The 21,761-nt window shown below is 42.9% G+C and overlaps 2 protein-coding genes across 3 annotated transcripts in view; one reads left to right on the top strand and one right to left on the bottom strand.

The window, feature by feature from the left end:
* LOC119127745 (gastrula zinc finger protein XlCGF8.2DB-like) overlaps positions 1 to 21,761 on the top strand; it is a 235,055-nt gene that overhangs the window by 47,286 nt on the left and 166,008 nt on the right. The window lies entirely within an intron of this gene.
* Positions 12 to 21,135, bottom strand: atp2a2a (ATPase sarcoplasmic/endoplasmic reticulum Ca2+ transporting 2a). 2 transcript variants are annotated; one of them, XM_037259814.1, is made up of 21 exons: positions 20,600 to 21,134; positions 19,834 to 19,851; positions 19,678 to 19,760; positions 17,420 to 17,524; positions 16,886 to 17,024; positions 10,312 to 10,392; positions 9,755 to 9,840; positions 9,179 to 9,643; positions 8,233 to 8,321; positions 8,041 to 8,143; positions 7,271 to 7,402; positions 7,077 to 7,196; positions 6,790 to 7,008; positions 5,687 to 6,022; positions 5,286 to 5,506; positions 5,008 to 5,210; positions 4,844 to 4,929; positions 4,621 to 4,754; positions 4,435 to 4,552; positions 3,696 to 3,816; positions 12 to 592 (listed from the first exon to the last, which is right to left on the bottom strand). In XM_037259814.1, the coding sequence occupies exons 1-21, from the start codon at positions 20,715 to 20,717 to the stop codon at positions 579 to 581; spliced, it is 2,991 nt and encodes a 996-aa protein (XP_037115709.1). In that variant the 5' UTR covers positions 20,718 to 21,134; the 3' UTR covers positions 12 to 578. The 2 variants fall into 2 exon arrangements, with proteins under 2 accessions (XP_037115709.1, XP_037115708.1); XM_037259813.1 differs by lacking the exon at positions 12 to 592 and having other exon boundaries at positions 2,566 to 3,816; positions 20,600 to 21,135.

The raw sequence follows: 21,761 nt of genomic DNA, 5'->3' as shown, positions 1-21,761 counted from the left end.
AGAGACTTAAGTTAGAGCATTCATTAAATCTATTTTTATTTACCTGAATCCAAAGGTCATGTGACAAATTGAACAATTTGACAAAAACCGGTACAGAAGCAAAATGACTGACTTGCCGATGCTCCTGTTGTACATCACTACATCTGCTCCAAATAGCTTTGATTTGTAATCATCCCATAAAAGCATTTCCTTAGGAAAAAAAATCAACTGTTTTTGAGCTTATCTAACACTTGTATCGGGTAAGTAACCTTTAAGCAGTTCTTGACAATCTATTACACAAGTCAGCAGCTGTAGCGGACATGCACCAAGGAATATTATGCAACTGAACGTACACAACAGTACTAAGATCTTCAGATAAAAGCCTGGCATGAGAGCTGTTGTCATTCTTGGCTCTTCATGCACAAGGGTGGAAGGAGCGATGAGGAATTTGATTTATGGCCATTCTGTCGAAACAAACGAACAAGCTGCGTTGTCTTCTCTTAACTTTTCTGGACATGCAGCTCTTCAACTTTAAGTGTGCTGTCCAAAACACATGCACAACACTAAACAAAGCCGAGGAATTTGGAGACGAGTTGAGCCTATATGGCCTTCGCTGGGAAAAGAAAAGAGAGGGAGGAGAACCATTAAAATCATATACTACTTAGTCAAATGTATCCACTTTCCATTCCAGTGTGTTAAACGTATGTGAATGTACATTACAGCATACAAGACGAGCTGCACTGTTAAGGATTACTTTGAGTGAAAGTTAGAAAGCAGAATAACACGGCATTTGTTATGGGGTGGGAGAGACTGTCAAGTCTGCCCACTTTCCAACAAATACATTCCGTGCCAGTTTAAAATGTCAACCATCTGAACAGCCACTGCAATTTGCAACCAAGAGGCCATTTGAAGCAACCCCGCATGCTCACTGCCTGATTCCACTCAAGTAGTGTTGATACCATGGTTTGAAAAGCTTATTAATAAAATCTTGAGAAGCTGTTGTATAAGCACAAAGAGCAAAAAATTGGCAAGTGCTGATTGGCATGCAGATCAAAGTGTAATCACGCTGCGTCGAAACGCACAGAAGGCCTTGAAAGACAAGCTGAACGGCACTCGTGGCAAAAAGCACTCACGTCAAATATTTGAACAGCAACAATAAAATCTAGAGGTTCTACTTTGTGTGCTATGTACATATACAGTACACACATCAGGCCCACAGAGGTGAAAACCAGGCTGTTCATGTGATGCAACATATACAGTGTTTTCAAGTACAGTATGTGCACATTTTACATGATGTATATATATATATTTCAAAATAATCAACAAATGAAATAAACAGAAAGTCATCACTTCACTAAGATGAAAAGAAAGTGTGTATGAAGGCTTTGGGTGCTTCAAACCATGTGTTGGTCGTGGAGACAAATATGAGTTGTAAAGGTTCTAGAACAGCGGTGAGGTAGCTGTGCTCTGCCTAATGCAGAAAATAAGAAACGCAGACACCTAAATCCTAAATTAGCATTCTTCTTGTCCCCGGAGACCCAAAAAGACAAATGACCCATGTTTATAAAAGTTGTAAATTCTCTCTTTAGATCAAAACACATGCAGAATCATAACACTGGTCAACTTTTTTTTTTTTTTTAATCAGAGATGCTAGTAAACTTTGCTAGATTGTTTTTTTGTGCTGATTCCTAATCTAATCCTTGTTTTTTCTCCTCTAGCACAGATTTTTAAAAGAAAAAAATATAGAAGACATCTATCCATTCTCTGAACCACTTCATCCTCACCAGGTTTGCGGGCATGCTGGAGCCCATCCCAGCTGACTTTGGGCAGTAGGTGGGGGACACCCTGAACTGGTTGCCAGCCAGTTGCAGATATAAAATACAAAATATTAATTGAACTTTTTGACACATCAGGCTTCAAACAAAACATATAAAAATTGAAAAAGTAAAAAAAAAAAGATGGGTGAATAATCAACACCAAGTGTGATGCACTCATGAAGTGGGAAAAAATTAAAACACAGTATTTCAAACTTTAGTTTCTTTTCTTACAACCAAAAACCGGCAGCACACTGGTTAGCACATTCACCTCACAGTTCAGAGGGTGCGGGTTCGGTTACACTTCCGGCCCTCCCTGTGTGGAGTTTGCATGTTCTCCCCATGCCTGCATGGGTTTTCTCCGGGTATTCCGGTTTCCTCCCACTTCCCAAAAGCCGATTGAGCACTCCAAATTGCCTCTTGGTATGAGTGCGAGTGCGGATGGTTGTGTCTGTGTGCCTTGCGATTGGCTGGCAACCGGTTGCCCCGCCTACTGCCCGAAGTCAGATGGGCTACGCTCCAGCGCGCCCTCAACCCTCATGAGGAAAAAAACATTTCCAAAAACCTGTTAATTGGAGCGTTCAGCTTCCTTTACTGTCAGCGCAGTCAACTGACTTCAGATGTTCTCTGACTTCGGAATGATCCAGTGTTGACATATACATATGACTGATGATTATACATAAATAGTTCACCTATGTGTAATCTTGTCCCACTATAGATAAACGTGATCTGTGATGGACCCGGAGGGCTGTTAAAAGAACATATGGAAGCAAACAGCACCATGAAGCTCAAGGAACACACGATGCAGGTCCGGGGTAAAGTTGTGGAGAGGTTTAAAGCAGGATTAAGATATGAAAAGAGTTCACAAGCTTTAAACATCTGCCAGAGCACTGTTTGATCAATCGTACTGAGTAGAGAGACAGCCTCAAACTTACTCAGACCGGGCCGTCCCTTTTCTTTCAGTTTATATAAGGAGAGCACAGATCAGCGATGCCACCAAAATGGACCCTATCAACCCTCTGGGTGAAGTGCACGACTTGAGTGGAGGACTCTGTCCATAGGAAAACATTTACTTGCACTGCACACAGCTATCCTTTATGGAAGTGTGGCAAGAGAAAAGCCATTTTTGAAAGTCACCCTGAAAAAGTTCCACTTGCAGTTTGCAAATCTAGGCCTGGAAGAAACGACTGCTCTGGTCAGATAAGAACAAAATTGAACTTGTTGAAGAAAAACTTTAAAATATCATATGAATTTCATTCCACTTCACAATTGTGTCCCAATACCTTCGCAAGCCACTCTAGTATAGCTATGAATTGAGTTAGGCTCGGCAACAGTTGGATTTTTTTTCTGAAACATCATAGCTATTACAATTACAATGCATGTTAAAATCTGTATAAGTCAAACCTAAAAACAAAACAATGGAATGATCTCAAAAAGATGATGTGCTAGAAGAAAAGAGATTTTTGAAATCAGCCTCAAAGATATGTTTTGATAAAAGCCATCTTTGATTAAAGTTTGCTGTTGACCAGTGTAGTAATAATACATATAAAAACCTGGGTTATGGAACTGTGATTGCAGCCCACCCTACCCCACCCCACCACAGAAATGCATTGCTAAAAATGTCCTAAACATCAAAGATGGGTCTTTTTATCAGACCAGGAGCAAGTGTAGACTGGAAGTTAATGTTTTTTTGTTAGATATGTGCACGTTAATGTCCACTCCACAGCGGTGCCCGGGAGGTCAGTCAGGGCCACAACACGGCAGCCAAGTTAGTGTCAGTGCTGTAGATCCACAGCACCAGAGGCAGCGAGATGGCCACAAAGGGCCACGAGATGCCCTCGGCCCATGCGGAGAGAGCGCGTCGCCCTTTGTGACCCGCCACCGGTTTCTCCAACTGTTTACCCAAGTCCAAGTGGTGCCTGGCTGTAAACTTCAGCAGCTCGTCCAGCAGAATGACTGGCACAGAGATCTTCAGCACCATCAACCACTGGGAGGCATCCAGAGGGGTGATCTGGAAGATGACCTGAGAAGCCGCATCGAGCCATTAATTTTAGAGTGTGATGGGGTACAGTTTCACACAACTGCAAACTCAGGGTGCATATAACTCAGGATAAAAAAAAGAATAAAAAAAAGAGAAGGGTATAGAAGACCCTCTGCACCCACGAGAGTTGCAATACCGTGAAATGCACGATCAATTTATTGGCTTTTTAGGTGTATGCTGAAAAGATTTGGGTTTCAGATCAAATGAGGTATTTGAGACAAAAGTTCATAATTCCAGATTTTATTTCATGGTATTTACATCTAGATGTGTTAAACAACCCAGGATGAGAGGCCCTTGAAGCCACATACTTTTAAAGTGACTTAAAGTATTGGAACAAACGTTATTCAATTAACAAAAGATATTTACACTTAATATTTGGTGGCATAATCTTTACTTACTACGTATAATTGTATCAACCCTGCGACCCATTAACTATAAATACCAAAAAGATCAAAGCTTTTGTTTCATATTCATCTTTTGATCTGAAACCCAAATGTCTTCAGTAGACAAAAAACAAAGGCTGTATAAAGACTGTATACTGTGTGCAGCGTTTTATGACTCATCCGGTGTTTGTTTTTTGTTTTTTTACTTCAGACTTACTGGCAGAGGTTCCACATAAAGGATTAGGAAGTGCAGAGACATGGAGAGGCAGATAGCCCCCAGCAGCCAAACGTTTTCCCAAGGGGGCATCCGCAGCAGGGACTGGTTCTCTGACAGACTTTGGACAGAAAAAAAAAGAAAAGGGGTCAAATGTTGTTTCTCCACCCTCGCTGGAAGCTTTTGTACCTATTGAGAGCGTTGCACATCTCGATGGTGACAAGGACAGAGAGTGCCATGGTCATGGGGTAGGGCGACTCAAACACCTCGCAGTCCAGGTTGTCAAAGTCCGGGTTGTCTGGGGTGCACTGGAGGAAGTGACTCTGCAGAGAAAGATGAGGAAGATCAGCCGTGGACGCCAGAGTGGAGGTTCGGGTCGGGGGTGCGGATATTGATTGTTGCGCCTGCCTACCAGCTGATACAGCGTGACCTGAGGTCCATCTTCCGAGAGCGTAAACCACCAAGCTGCGGCTCCCACCGTGGCGGCGCCAACGTAGCCTGCGAGCAAAGCGCACGTGCGGCCTCAGACGATTTTCATGTCTCAAAACCTACGGAGACTGCGGCCATGACACTTACCGCCAATGGCCAGATATCGGAAGAAGAGCCATCCAGAAATGAGCGGCTCTTTAGCATTGCGGGGAAGCTTCTCCATTATGTCGAGGTCCGGAGGGTTGAAGCCGAGCGCGGTCGCGGGGAGACCGTCAGTCACCAGGTTGACCCACAGCAACTGAACTGGGATTAGTGCCTCGGGAAAGCCCAGTGCTGCAGTCAGGAAGATACTAGCAGGAAAGGATTGCAACGTCACCATGGCTGAATAGTCGACAAAAAGTTGAAATGGGGCGTTGGCAACTCACCAGACGACCTCTCCTACATTGGAGGATATCAGGTATCTGATGAACTGCTTCATGTTGTTGTAGATGGCGCGGCCTTCCTCAACAGCAGCCACAATAGAAGAGAAGTTGTCATCGGCTAGGACCATCTCAGAGGCTGACTTGGCCACGGCAGTGCCAGAGCCCATGGCGATGCCTATCTCCGCCTTCTTTAAGGCAGGGGCATCGTTCACACCATCTCCGGTCTGTGGAGAAACAAGGTATGGATTCATTCGGAAGGTTTGCGAGAAACAAAGTTGAAGAATGTGAGAAAAGAAAAAGCAATTACGGCAGGCAAACCAACAAATCTCTTGCTACGGATACATGTCATTTTATCATTTTATTGTCATAATTCATCATGTTTGGTGACAGTTTTGAGAACGTACCATAGCTGTGATCTCATCAAATCCTTGCAGGAACTCGACGATCTTGGACTTGTGCGAAGGCTCCACGCGTGCAAAGCAGCGCGCGTGGGTGACGGCCTCACGCTGTTTGTTGGGCTCCAGGTCGTCAAACTCTCGTCCGGTGAAGGCCATCTGCTCCACGTCGTCATCATCAGAGAAGATACCGATCCGCCGGCAGATGGCCACGGCTGTGCCCTTGTTGTCCCCAGTGATCATGATGACGCGGATGCCAGCCTGACGGCACAGCTTGATGGACGCCGCCACCTCTTGTCTTGGAGGGTCCAGCATGCCGACGCAGCCCACAAAGGTCAGGTCCGACTGGACATAAGGTGACCACAATTTTTCTACTGTGCAGCAAATATTTCTGCCAAATTTTCCTCTGACTTTATTGGGGATGATCATCAATGAATTGTTAAGATTCTGGCAGAATTCTTAGTAACAATTGTGTTTGCTGAAGCTAATTGTAGTTCCCCACAAGAAGAATGATGCGGGTATTCCAGCTATTCCAGATAACCCTGAACCTCCCAACGCCGAGTCCGACACCTTAATCGCTGGTCCACTGCTAGCTCATACACTGAATTGAATTTAGTAAAGTATATACTAACTTACAACCATCCATCCATCCATCCATCTTCTGGACCGCTTAGTCCCCACGGGGGTCGCGGGCGTGCTGGAGCCTATCCCAGCCGTCATCGGGCAGTAGGCGGGGGACACCCTGAACCGGTTGCCAGCCAATCGCAGGGCACACAGAGACAAACAACCATTTGCACTCGCACTCACACCTAGGGACAATTTGGAGTCTTCAATCAGCCTACTAAGCATGTTTTTGGGATGTGGGAGGAAAACGGAGTGCCCGGGGAGAACATGCAAACTCCACACAGGGAGGGCCGGAGGTGGAATCGAACCCGCACCCTCCTAACTGTGAGGCGGACGTGCTACCCAGTGCACCGCCGAGCCGCCAACTTGCAATCACTCGACGAAATAAGTGTGATAATCAGAGTGATTTCAACCATTTTTTCCAGTCTGGTCAAGCCAATAAATTCTGTTAAATGTTCATCCCTTCTTGCTAAGTTTCTAGTAGTTACCTCATATTCAGAAAACTTGGAGGGCTCAGACAATATCATGTCGTCCATCTTGGGCGGGCTGTCTCGTGTGGCCAAAGCCAGACATCTCAGGGTGTCCCGACCGGTCCCGTATTCACGAATCACAGACATAATCTTTTCTTTGATGGCTTTGTTTAACGGAACCTTGCTGTTACCCACTCTGACATGGGTGCATCTCTCGATAACGCCCTCTGGTGCTCCCTGTAAGAGAGGTTCAGATGTTTGCCATGTGGAAGAAGACATAATCTGCATGCTATGTGAAAGTATACCTTGACAAACATTTTTCCCAAGGAAGAACGGGACTTATTGGGGGTGCAGTAAACAGACATGGACTTCCTGTCTCTAGAGAACTCCAGAGTGCACTCTTTCTTCATCAGTTGTTTGATCACCTGAAGTCCACGAAAAGATCATAAGAAAACCCGCTGCATACAACGTGAGGATGGAGGAAGGTGGTGTCACTCACTGAGTTACAGGCATTAGCCCTGTCAATCTTGGACAGGTTGTGGATTTGGGTGTCAAAGACGTTCATCTTTTCAACCAGACAGGTCAAAGCAGTCTCTGTCGCTTCGCCGACCTTTTCATACACACCTTTCACCTAAAACATATTTAATATTCAAATGAGTATTTTTCCAGAGGATAGGTCACCTGCTTAAAAAATAGTCCAAGAACAAGAATTACAATCATACTGCACCACAGAAAGCTCTGCCTATATTTAAATCCAAATTTCAATTCAGTCATTTGACTTCCAGGTTTTGCTGTACTTGCCACTGCTCTCATTCGATATGAAACTTTATTGGTCTTATTTACACCTAATATAAACCTGCCATTTGTATAGGCTTGCTCTCTGTGTGATCACAGGAATCAAGGTGTAGTGTGCCAAACAGTAGTTTTACTTTAGGGAGGAAAAAAAAATGAGCATGAAAGTGTACATAAAGTTTACATATTCAACATCCGGGAATAATATGCACTGCAGGCAACCAAAGGCAGAGGGGCGGTATTTTTTGTTTTTAATCAATTCGGCTTCATGTTGACATCAGCGGACATCTGTGTGCTCACATTGAGAAAGTCGCTGTTGAGGAGGGGGATTCCACAACACACTTAACACACATTACAGATAGATGGCATAAAGGGAAACATGTTTTTTTTAGTTGTCGCCAACATTAAAATGTGTGCACACAGCAAGCATCGTCTGAATATTACACATTTAAAAGGTGAGATGGATGCATTCCAGACCTCGTTGAAGTCCAGCGACGAGTCATTACACAGGGCACAGATGGTGGCCAGTTCCACCAGAGCATCATACTGAGAGGATTTCACTTGTTTACCTTCCTGGTATCTTTGGAAAATTGCAGTACATGCAGATCAGTCAGCACATTCATTCTGTCATCACTGGAAATTAATTTTGATTTCCCTTGTAATACTCACACTTCCCCCTCTGGTGCATAAGTAGAGCCTGTGATGGTAAACTCAGACAGAGAGCAGCTCTCACCTTCGGCTTTGTTGATAATGAACATCTGAGAAGTCAAAAGACTGCATTAACATGGCACAAGCACACAACACACAGCATTTCACTTGACACGACACAGGAGCTGGCTGGTTTCAAAGTCACAGCAGGTGGCAGCAGAAGCCTCACGAATCCCAAGTGCACTTCAGAAGCAGAGCTTCTTTGAGTCTGTAATGTTACAGAGTCAGTCTCTTTTCAAGATGGCCTGCTGCCAAACATGAGACAGAAGTAAACACAGCCTTATGGCAGGGACCCCACGGAAGGAGAAATGCCCTTGAGAAAGGTACGTCACACAGAAAGACATTTCATCCTCCCTCTCACACAAACATTATTCAAACAAATGGATGAAAAGAAATTGATTATAATGATAAACTAGACATACCGGTTGTTAAACTCTATCATGTTTGCGTGTCATATTTTATTATCTGCAGTGGCTTCATACAAAGTTTGTTAGGAGTAATTTGCAGTTATATGTTGCTAAATATTTGCACAGTTCAACCGCTTTGAACTTCTAATTTGAGCTAAAACGAACTACTGAGTAAGCAAGTGGTGTTCTTTAAAATGACAATGATGAATATCAATGTTATCCCATAGAGACAACGGAAGCACTGTTTGGCTGCTTTTCAACTTGATGACGCAAGGTCAGTTATATAAGAGAAGCAAGTCATCCAACTGCTTCATGTCAGCAAGACAAGTGCCTGCATGTTGCCTTACGGCTAAATAACCTGCGGCATGATCACAAGGGGAACAGCATTTGCACGGTGTTACTTGAGCAAGCCATAACGGTCAGGCAACTTAGCATCGTGTTTAAACATCAGAGAACAAAACACTCCTAAACCAGTTTGTTATGCATGGTGTGATACTTACTCTGCAGACAGACATCTGATTGGTAGTCAGAGTTCCTGTCTTGTCAGAACAAATGACAGAGGTGCAGCCCAGAGTTTCCACAGATGGCAAGCTGCGGACGATGGCATTCTTCTTGGCCATGCGGCGGGTGCCCAGAGCCAAACACGTGGTAATGACAGCAGGCAAACCTTCGGGGATGGCGGCCACGGCTAGCGCCACCGCGATCTTGAAGTAGTAGACAGCTCCGCGGATCCAAGAGCCTCCGTGCACAGGGTCATTGAAATGGCCGATGTTGATAATCCACACCGCAATGCAGATGAGGGAAATGACCTTGGAAAGCTGTTCACCAAACTCATCCAGCTTCTGTTGCAGGGGTGTCTTCTCCTGCTCTGTAGCTGCCATCTCGTCACGGATCTTACCGATCTCTGTATTAACACCTGAGGCCACCACCACACCCACGGCCTTCCCGGCAGCAATGTTGGTACCCTGAAATAATGCGTAATATCGGGTCAAATAGAGCAACCAAGAGAGGTATTTTATTTTCACGGACGCTTACCGACAAAGGATGTTTCATAGATGGTAAAGAAGCATACTCACAGAGAATAACATGTTCTTCTTGTCTTGATTGACAGCACGTGGGTCAGGCACGGGGTCTGTATGTTTGATGACAGAAACAGACTCTCCTGCAAAGACACACGGCTTTTATTAAACCAGCAGATAAATTGGAATAAAACATGGGATCATTTATCCAAACGCAGCGGGCGGTGAGTTCAATTTATGTATGTCTATTCTTCTATCTATTCCCTCTGCATTTGTCAAATTACATTAGAATGGCCCAAAGATGACTCATCAATAATTACAACCAGAGAGGTGCGGAGTGTGACTAGATTGCCTTGAGCCAAAATACAAAAGTAGAAGAGATCAACAGTGCCAACAGAAACTCAAACTGCTGCAACGTGAATTTAACAGATGGAATGCGATCTAGTTCAAAACAAAACTAAATAATGAAAAACAAAACAGAGTCTACAAGAGTCTTGAATTCAACAGATGGAATGTGATCTAGTTCAAAATAAAACAGAGTCGACAGGAGTCTGTCGATAAAATTTCAGTCCGACGTCTCCAATTGGATTGATCAAAATAGTTTGTCAACTTACCAGTTAGAATGGACTGGTCCACTCTCAAAGTTGTTGATTTGATTGAACTTATACGGATATCAGCAGGCACTTTGTCTCCAACTGAAACCAAACAAAACATGTCAGTAAAGAAAACACCAAGGACATTTCCTGTAGAATAAAAGAAAAAAAACTAGTGGTGATTTAGATCACTCCACAACAACTCTTGTGTAGTGCAGCCTTCTGTGTGTGTGTGTGTGTGTACTAACTAAATAAAGATCTGAGCAATATATTTCAGGTGGTAACTTGGTGTTCATGTAATCTAATTGGAGGAAGTGGAAGCTAATTGCAGAGGGGGTTGTCAGAAGGCCTTTCCTGCGGTGCTGACTTCAGTACAGGAAAGGAGATAGAGAGGCAAAGAAAGGAGAAAATGGAGGGCTTGAGCCATAAATGGCTTGTCCCAAAGGAAAAGACCAATTTGGCATTGTGGTGACCCAAATCATCTTCCTAATGCTGCATAACATGAAACTGGGGAAATGGCTCAAGTTCAAACTATGCAAAGCATAAGGCTATACTGGCCCCATTTCCAACAATAAATACAAGACCTACACATTTGCATGAATGCCTTAAAGGCATGTAGACATCAAGACAGTGCCGTGAAAGAAAAAAAAAAAAAGGGCCAGATCAATTAATCGTCTATGTTAGGAATTTTTAATGATATCCCCCTGGCAAATGACACTGAAGAATATGTGTGGGTCTTGTTTTGTTGGATCTAACAGCAGCGTTCAGTACAATTGCTGGCTCGTTTGATGGACCAGGTTGGCAGTAGTGGTACAGTTATCTCGTGGTTAAGATTCTTTTTGGCTGGAAGGACTTTTTATGTTAGCCTAGGTCACGTTGAGTCCTTCCATTGTCCATCACCGTTCCTTTCTCAACAGCACTTAGAAACAGTAACCCACACCTTTGTTACATCTCGGCTAGACAACTGGAATGCACTTTTATTTTAGAGTCAGCCAGTCCTCCCTCAAAAATCTTCAGTTTGTCCAAAATGCAGCTGCTCGCTCCTTAACTGGAGCTCGTAAGAGGGAGCACATGAACCCAATCGTCACTGGCTCCCAGTTCATTTTAAAATACTTCTATTTGTTGTCACTTTAAATGGCCCCGCTGCAGTTTACCTCTCTGCGCTCCTCCGCCTCTATGCACCTGCCCGATGCTTCAGGTCTGCAGACCAGACGCTACTGGAAGTGCCGAGGTTTAAGCGAAGCCTCAGAGGGGATTGGGCGTTTTCTCTTGCCAATGTTAGACATTTTCATTTAGCTTTTTGGCCCAACATAAACTGACATTGTTCTATTGCTTCCTGGTGTCTTGCTATAGATGTATTTGTGCTATTAATGTGTGCTTTCATTTACCGTTTTCACTGTCGTTACGTATATGCAAAGCGCTTTTTGTCAGCTGCAGCTATTTAGTTGTATTGTGTAAATCCTGGATGCATGGTGTTGGTGCTTGCTGATCATCTTGTGGTATGTACGTGCAATTACAAACCCATTTTGGGGAAACAGAAATTATTTGGAGGTTCTCTGTATTTGTGGTGCTCGGTCATGATCCCCTTGAATAGATCAGGGGTGATTGGACTTGGGCTGTTTTTGAGATATAAGAATTGGCTTAGAAATGTGCTATTAAATAAATAAACAAATAAAATCAGAAAGGAGGAACGTACGCTGTTGCATATGATGAGCCTATGGAAGGAAAGCACGACTGTAATATCAAACCAATGTGACCTTTCGAAGGAGGGAAGGGCCCAACAATGCACAAAGCCAAAAATGGAAAAAGTATTCCAATATCTTCCCCAATGCTCTGATCAGGTTTAACTGTGGCCGTATGATGGCAGCTGTCTCCACATCATTGCGACAACACAAGAAGAGACAAAAGGACAAGCCCTCCTACTTGATACTGTACTTAGAATACAAACCATCATAATACATTCTATTAAGAGGCCGGTGTCTGTTTTCACTGTTGTCACTGTCTGTTTTCAGCCTTTTTACAGTTCCGTGCACTTGAACACATGGGGGGCTGGTGCTTCAGTGATGATCCTTGGAGAAGGTGGCTAGTAACTGGCAACTCATGAAGTGCCCTCAAACTGGTGCCAGAGAGGTTGATCTGTCAGCAGCAGCCATTGTCCAATCCAGACAGACAGCGTTTCTCAGAAGCACTGACGTCTAACACCATAGCATCCAAACACAGAACCACGGGAACAATAAAAGCTTCACTTCTGAGAAGGTCACTAATCCTGGCACATACATAGGTCGGTCACGCTATTGTACCAACACTCCAGGTTGTGACAAGGATATACTGACCCAGTCAATGTCACTTGCATACAAAGTTCCACTTTCAATTTCAATGTATACTACCTTGAGCTTTATCACAGAAACTTAATGTTTCACTTATATGCCATTTTTTGCTAATTCTCTGTGGTTATGCAACACTTCCTGTCTTCGAGTCATTATTGACAAAAAACTGCTTCGACTGACGTTCCAACAATGGTGCCTGCAGCTGAGCTTTGGATTTTAAAAAAATACTGGGATTGTCCAGGGGCTTTGTTACACTGCAGGCCTGCTCTAAGTAAGTGCGTGTGTAAATCAGCTGTCATTTTGTGTCAACATCCTGCTTGGGAGCGGTCCAAGCATCCCATCAGCCATCCACACTTTTGCACCTCCGTGTTTGCCAACAGGTGATGAGGTCCTTAGAGTTCAGGCTTGGTGATGAGACATTGTACCCAGTATGACTCACAGAGGTGCCTTTTAAATAGACCTTTCGACAGTAAGCGAGGCAGTGGCACAACATAAGCTGGCAGCTTTAACTGGCACCTGCCCCTGCCGTGTGTTAGGGTACAGCAGGAGGTTTAGCTGGCCAGGTTTCCTCAGGGGCAGCCAGGAGGGTCCATGTGCTGATGGCAGCGGCACAAAAGGTTGACATCCTGTCAAGTAAGAGGGCCATTACACAAGAGTCAACATGACAGCCCTCCAAAGCAGCCTTTCTTAATAGTCACCTCAATGAAACTGCTTCGCTTCATTTACGAACAGAACGAGCTGTTTGTAAGTGGAAGTTGAGAGACATTAAAGTTTCATTTCAAATAACATTTGCTCTAAAAAAGATTAATGACAAATAATAAAATAAATTAAATTATATACAGTACATACTTTAAACAAAGTAAAAAAAAAAAAAAAAACACAATTACACTATAGTAATGGCAACCTTCATTTTCATGATTACCTGACATTCCTGGCGTTTCTTACCGCGACCATTATCGTCGCTTGTCTTGCTCTTTTTGACGGTGCCACCATCACTGATTCATTAGCTCTTGCTTTATTGATATCCACTTAAAAATGCAATATGGCATTTTATGGAAATTAGTTAGTCTTTGTTCATATCTATGAACGTTTGTAAGTTGAGGACTATTTGTAATTATTTCTTGAATTTACATTGCGCAGAGCAGCAAAATTTATTTCCTTGTCCAGGAAAAAAAAAATGCCAGAGAGGCAATTACAACCCAAAATTTACATCTCTGTTTAAGCTTAGCATATTTTGTATCAAAATATGTAATTAATTGACACGAGCATCCAGCATTTTGGTATGCTACATCATACAGTACTTTCAGCTTAGACCAAATGTCTACCGGAACAAGTAAAAAAAAAAAATTCCTATTAGACGTTTTGCAAGTGTTCAAATTAAAATGAAGACACTCAAAACCAGAGAGGAAACAATTCAGAATTTCCTTAACTTGACCAAAACCTACCTGTTTTGGCACACAGCCCATTTTACTTTTAAATCCTCTCTGACTGCCTTTGTCTCATTTTTCATCCACATGACATATAGCCAAAATCCAATTGTTAGCCCATCCAGTTTGCAACTTGATGGCTCTTAAGTAGCCTGAATGGTCAAAGCACAAGAAATCTGTATTTTGCTCGATAGATTGAAACCATATTGGGGAAGGTAGTACGTATCATGTCTGATTTAGACATCATTCTGAATTGAACCAAACACACAAATTTGTTTTCGACTGTCCGTGACATCACTGTAAACGACGCAAGACCCAATCCGACAATCGAAGTGCAGAGTGGTACAGAATGGAGCACGTGGAAGAACCCAGGGCAGAGGAGGCCTTAAATGGTCTGTGGGCCGATAGCGCCATACAGTCATGCAAAGCTTGGGGGTATGCATCAAAACAAGTCTATTTCTGAAAGTATTTTGTGTGCTTACGCTGTTTCTATTAAATGACGCCGAACACTGCGTGTTGGACGATGCCTCTGTTATGACAAATTTGATTTTTGACTCACAAATTGTCATGCAAACTTGCTTATTTTGAGCCTTGAGAGAGCATGAAGGAAGAGCAGATATCTTTATTTGCTAAACAGGCTACAAAAAATGTAGAATTCCAGGTAACTCATGCATACCAAACATTTTGATTCACGTTATACTGAGCAGCCTGTATTGAGTAAGCGGGACCATGTCTCCAAGTGTCCAAGGAATACAGTGCACAATGTGGAAGACCAGATTAGCTCGTGGCCGAACCAATTGCATCTAACGCTATCTATACTACAACAACTCCGCAGTAAAACCTAGTATACAGCTGATAATATGACTGAATTTCATCTCGTGTTGACTCTCCTACGGAACTGATCAGACTTCTGTTATGCAATAACAGCACAGTCTCCTTGAGATCTCTACTTTGCCTTTTGCCGTTATGAATCTTAAGCAGCCGCCAGCTCAGCCTTCACATAGCATGCAACTGTGTTGCGGTTCCCATGGCAACAAAACCTAAGACCACAGAAGCTTTTGTCAAAATTAACTGGGTTTTTGGCAAACTGAGGCAAACATTGTGCAATCCAGTATACAAAATGTTAAGCTATTTGGACTACAGATATTTAACACACATTTAAAATGACTACGTGATGAGGGAAAAATCCAAAGAGGTTCGCGTCTACATCTACAAAAATATTATCATTTTAATAGATAATTTTATGGCATGAAAAAGAACATCATTCTTGTTAAAGTGAGAACTCCCACTTTGATTCTCATTTTAGATTCCTGTTATGCAATCGTAATACAGCATACACCCATAAAGTATTTGCTAATTTCATGCAACTTGTACCACCTTTTTCCACTCGTTTTGGCTGATGCCTACACAAAGTTTGAGTTTGTAACGCAGACAACCCCTTTCAGCAAGATGTGGCCATTTATCTCAGTCTTGCTGACAAGTCATGACTATTTGCCAAAAGGCAGTCCCTCGGTGACACTGGACGCTTGGCAGACCACACTGAAGGCCACATACTATCCACGGTGTCTGGAATCCGAGTGGAGGGTGCAGTGCTGATGGGTAGGGTCACTGTGCATTGAGCAGGCCGGGGTAAGCTTCACCACAAAGTACTTCCGTATAAGGCCATCTATCTCTCTTGGACACAATAGGAGCAGATGAGAGCCTCCCCCTTGGCACCCTTCTCACAGAGCTGTACCACCCACCAGCCCAACAACCTCACAGCTACCTCAGAACAAACCCACAGCGATCTGCTGCTCTGCAAAAGGACTAAAGCCACCACCAACAACAAAAAATGGAACATGGCAACAAATTGCAACCTGTGTTATGAAATGACCAAATTCAATTAGAAACTTTATTAGCTATTTTCTCCAAGCCTTGTAATATAGCATAATGTATTGGCTATGTTTGTTAAAAAAAAAAAAAAAAAAAATACATGGAAAGAATAAATATCAAATAGAAAAAAAATACAGGACAGCGGCCCTCAAGAACCGAAGCTGGACGTGCCTGGTGTACCCCAATTTTTTTTGCCAAAAGGTTAGCTGGGATAGGCTCAGGCCACCTAAAATATTGACAGTAAAAGACTGGGAAAGTAAGTCATGACCTCGGCTTGGAAGCTAACTGAACAATTGTCAGACAAGGTCCAGGAAAAACACTATTAATGAAAATGAATGTTGTAAATATTTGGAAGTCAGCAGAGCTCTGTCAGTTGTGCTGCATTTTTATTATGTCTTAAGTTGCTAAGAGCAAAGCGCAGTGTTTCTACATGCAACTACGTACATCTAACTGTCAGCCCAAAAGCAAATGAACTGGATCACACAATAATGTACAAAACATTTGCCCTTCTCAAGGTTACGACAGATTTATGTAACCCTCCGTGTGTGCCAAAAACTAAACAAAGGGGCATATAGTACATGGTTGAGATCAGACACCTGTCATCTTTACCAGTGCCTGCTATAAATATGGCATTCCATAATCCAAACCATCTATGACTAGCTATAAATAAAAGCAAGCACTACACACAGAGGTTCTGCATCACTTCAGAGGCGAAGGGTTAAAGGCAGTTCCAAGATAATACTAGCGCTCAAAGACTCCAGCATTCCACATCAGTCAATTGATGCTTTTGTAAGAACTACGGAAGGGTTGCCTGGGCATCAGCAGTTCACATTCGGCACAAGAGTTACGAGGTCTTGTGAGCATGCAGAGTCATCACGTGATGTGAACGCAAACAGACAAACAAAAACGGAATATGGGCACTTTTTCCATATGTATTGTACATGAAGGTGGAAGGAGGTGTTTCCCTACCAGCAACTTCCACAATATCTCCAGGAACAATGTCTCTGGCCTTGATCCTCTGGACTGTCTTTCTGTCCTGCCGGTACACTTTTCCCATCTCAGGCTCATACTCCTTCAGCGCCTCAATGGCATCTTCCGCATTACGTTCCTAAAATCAGCATAACCTCAAGTTAGTGCACAAACGTCTTCAACACTTCACAACAGTCTGGGCTGAGAGATGAGTGCAGATTTCAAATTTAAGATTTAAGGAGTTTGTAGGCTGACCACTCAGGCATCCATGACATTATAATAAACTATCAATTTACAGCTATTTGGTCAACATTGTCTTTTACATCAACAAACATTTGGAAGCACGTTTATGTTACATTGTTAGTGTTTTAGAGTGCTAATGTTCACAACAGTATTAATCAATATCGCAGTGCGGTGGAGACGGTAGCATTCAGCTGGTGGGGAAATTGTCATCTTACTAAAATGACGAGACGAGGTCATGTGGGATGCCAAATTGTAACGTGATTGCGAAGTGAATGTGTGAGAACTACTCACCTGCCACACCCCGACGATGGCATTGGCAATGAGAATGAGTAAAATTACAAAAGGTTCCACAAAGGCAGTAATAGTTTCTTCCCCCTCCTCAAACCAGGCCAGGACCTAAAACCAGCACACAAAAAATATCTTAAAGATACAGATGATAACCAAAGGTTTCACATTAGGCCTGAACACCCTCAACAGTAAGGACCCAAATTTGGTCTTGAGCGAGACTCTGTCCCCTGTCACAGAGCAACTACTGACACCTCCATATCACCTGTCTGGCTGCTGTACACTGCATACCAGATCCACACACACATGGTGGACTTGGAACTATATCGACATCATCCTATGTATGAGGTATTACTATAATTTTTGGTTTACACAACTCTTACACTTACAGAACACTACAGTTTGCATTGACATACACCTGCAAAAATGACTTAAAAGACTTGAATACAAAGTGCATCTGCCTGCACCAACAGTTTGTCCTCCTGTGCTAGCTTCGTTGGGCAGGTCAATCCCAAATTTCCATCAGATGTTTTGTCCATGCAATGTGAACAGGCAGCATACTTCCGATTGTCAAGAAAGACCCAAGTCTCTTTGGATATGTATCAGACGCCACTACAGTGTGGACGCGTAGGTTGTGCGTTCGAGAAAACAGGCGGCGTGAAAAGAAAAGAAAATAGTTAGAGGCAAAAAAGAAAAAAGATGCTTTATCACTGATCAAAATCAGAAAAAGGGGTGGAGAAAATTAGGAATTACAACGGTTTATTTGTATACATGGCTCCCATTTTTAAGGGGAGTGGCTAGCTGTATGATAGCATTGGCAAGTTTCTGTGATAATCAAAACACCTTTTTTACGACCATAGTGATTTCCAGTGAGTTGTAATTCAGAGTTGACAGTTTTATGTATCAGAAATCTTGTAATGGAGATATAAAGACTAGTGGTCCCAGTGTCCCAGTCAAACATCCGTGTTTGATGACATGTTGACATTGAACTCACATCAGAGCCCCACAAGGGTGGCTTATGATGATGCTGCTGCTAGGTCCCTATGAATTAAAAAAAAAAAAAAAAAAAAAAAAAAAAAAGAGAGTACTAGGCAGGATGCGTCAATATGCAATATGAATGGCTGCGTCATTGATGGAAGAGTATGACGTCGTTTTCTGCCTAGAAATGTGAATCATGACATACTGCTGAATCTGATTCACTCACGTCAACGCGCTTTAGGGCTGCCGTAAATCCTATTGCCAACATGTCGGCTGTTTTCACCACATACAACAAAACGACAGTCAAACAGCCTTCACCATTGTTTTCCAAACATTTTTGACCTCCCCGTAACAGCGTAACAGAATAAAACTGCCCGTAACAAAATATGGCCAAAACAAAACACTTGGCAACCTGCAGAGGTGATACCAACCAAAAACGACATCTTCTACCAAAAGCATTGTCACAACATATAATCAATACAAACACATTGCTTTAGTATTTGTGCTATTTTTCTGTACAAACAACACCAATCAATCTGCTGTTAATGTTTTGCAATGCCAACATTGGCGATTGCTGATTACTATTTTCTTTGTTTACATGATGAATTGAAATGACCCCTTCAAATCGATTATCAAATGTTTGCTAATTCAGGCCACAAAATTATGTTTCCAATGTTAAAGAATGGCCAAAACAAGGTTTTATGTTTGCCTTCCCAAAACTATTCCCATTACATGAAATGCAGGCAAAAAGTTAAGTTAGCTTAAGAATTTACATCCAGACCTAAACGACCTGACATTTGTCTACCAATTGAAGTGATATCACTTTTGTGGACTTATTATTAATGAATTATAATCATTATTACATTTACATCTTGAGACTGCTGTTTTCCATCACCAAGTTAACTCAGACACAACTCAGCTGCTGTTGTCACTATTCCACGGAAGGATTGCAAAAACCTTCAAGTGTTTAACTCCCCGACATGGCTATGTAACTTCAGACGAGTTAAACAAACTGAAGACGTTCAGATGTCAGCACCATGCGGTGCCTACACCATATCCCGGGCATTCATCACACAGGGCTCAACGCTAATACCATCTGAAATTTTCATTGGCATATGGACACTGTTTCAATAAGACACGGAAAGAGGAGGCTATTTTCAGGATGCAAGGCTGGCTCCTGTAAGTGCTTAAGACTACAAATGTGTGAACAACAGGCAAGGGTTAGGATGATAAACATCAGAGGGTCATGAATGGACTCAAGCAAGGAAAACAACTGATATACTTACAAAAGAAATACAGGCAGCCAGCAGAAGAATTCGTACGAGTAAGTCTTCAAACTGTTCAAGGACAAGCTCCCATAAAGATTTCCCTGCAGGTAAGAGAGCATAATTAAACAATCATTCAAAGAATAGAACATAGGAGTAGAGTATTGATGAGATTACCTTCTTCTGCTGGTAATTCTTTTTTTGTCAAGGGGAGTAGGTCAAGGTTGGAAAAGGACAAACAAAAACAAAATAAGAAAGAAAGAAATATGTCAGATATTTAGCCAGATGGACATGTGACTTTGACTCAACCTAAAAAAAACAGGAACTTCAAGTACATCTTAGGGACATTATGGTATAGAGAAGTGACAACTAATGAAAGTGAGCTGACAAGACTGTCATTTAACAAACTACTTATGCTTGATTATATATATATGGCCATGCATTACAATAGACTTTATTGAAAACAACACCAAATAACACATATATTACTAGATATAACACCGTGCCAACCGTTTCCAATAACATGTAATGTCACAATGGAAATTATGGCCAACTTGCTGTATTAAAATCCACTCCTATCAGAGACGTAAAATGATTTGGTACCTATGAACTTAATTGCAATAAAATGAACCTGATGAGACATATTGATGCTGTCAGATGCATGCATTGCTGGGGGCCCACGCACGTGGACTAACTTTCACCAGAAACACAATGTATGAGACTATTTCCACGTGGCCATGACCAAGCGAACACAAATCTTGCACAATATGAATGCGGTAATTCCTAAGTAAGAAGTGGGAAGCCCTCAGGTCACCTGTGATTACGTCGCTTGGGTAACCTGGCCGAACGACCGACCGGCTGATGTTGACTTCTAGATCACATTCTAACCCGATTCAGTTCATTCACGGCACCACGGTGACATTAGAAATGTCGAAGGACGTACCGTTCGGGCCCCATTTCTCTCTCTGTCGTTTCACTTCGTCCAGGGAGAGTCCTGTGCTCTCATTGACGCAGAAATAACTGTAAACTTCCTCCACACTCTTGGTGTGAGCGTTCTCCATTGCGTACTTGTGGCTCCTTCCCGTACAGCTTCACACTTCACGCCGCACCGGAGTCACGAATAGACAATTGGGAAATAATGGAATAACGAGTTTATCAACTAAGAGCGGCGCGTGTGGGCAGCAACCGAAAGGGTAACGAACGGATTGTCCCCCTTTGCCCTTGTACGACGAGTCTCTGTCACGAAAATTGTTAAGGTGAGCCAAATTGTCGCTGCCCCGGCGGGATGAAGATTAGTCTGAGCGTCCGGTTATGTCCAAAAAAGGTGGGAGGCTGTCTACAACAGTGTCTTGCGTGTGGCACCGCATTCGCCCAGACTGTGCCTGTGTGTTTAGTGGCTGTATCCCGCCTCGGCTTGGCGCAGCTTCCTGTGAGAGTGTGAGTGAGCCATTGCGTCGGTGACAGCTTGCCTTTATCAAAGCGCTGCTCCGCGGTTCTGCATGTGGACTCGTCTAATTGGACGGGCGCAGTCACCTGACTTCAAACCAGGGAAACACAAATATCCGGAAGTAAAAAGTCACGATGCGTTCACGATGCGATTTGTGTTGCTAAAGATGACATCAGTTTTCACACCAATACATTAAATCTGTAAACACACCATGTTGAAGGTGAACATTTTAGATGACCCTTTGCCTCAGATGTGCTCTTTAGAGGCTTCCACCGTATGTAACTTGACAGGGATGACGTGCATCACCTGTTATCACAGCTCAATAAGGCCCTTGAACGAAGATGCTTTAAAAATAACATGATACTCCACAGTTGGACATCAACATGCACGCAGGCTGTTTGGCACGAGAGCCTAATACGCTGACTGTCAACGGCAGATTAGAAAAAGATACCCTGAAACCTCGCTCAAGACATTACTTGGAACATGAAGCATAAAAGAAAACAAATCAAGCTGGACACCTGAATTTAGTCCAGCGAGTACTTTAGAATGATAGATGATAGGTGTGGACGTCAGTGTGAATGAGAGCTCTGACTGGTAATCATTCCAAGATGTACATCAGCTCATACTCAATGTCAGCAGAGATGGTCTGGATGGATAA

This window comes from Syngnathus acus, chromosome 9 (assembly GCF_901709675.1).
Source record: "Syngnathus acus chromosome 9, fSynAcu1.2, whole genome shotgun sequence".
NCBI lineage: Eukaryota > Metazoa > Chordata > Actinopteri > Syngnathiformes > Syngnathidae > Syngnathus > Syngnathus acus.
The sequence above is the reverse complement of the archived record's forward strand: the minus strand, read 5'-3'. Positions and strand labels throughout refer to the sequence as shown.

Bases quoted from the DNA above. Each gene is read 5' to 3' on its own strand.
- atp2a2a (XM_037259813.1), bottom strand. From the start codon at position 20,717: ATGGAGAACGCTCACACCAAGAGTGTGGAGGAAGTTTACAGTTATTTC. The intron at 17,025-17,419 runs GTGAGTAGTTCT...TGCTGATTTTAG, and splicing joins CCATCGTCGGGGTGTGGCAG to GAACGTAATGCGGAAGATGC. The intron at 9,644-9,754 runs GTGAGTATGCTT...GCATTATTTCAG, and splicing joins AGAAGAACATGTTATTCTCT to GGTACCAACATTGCTGCCGG.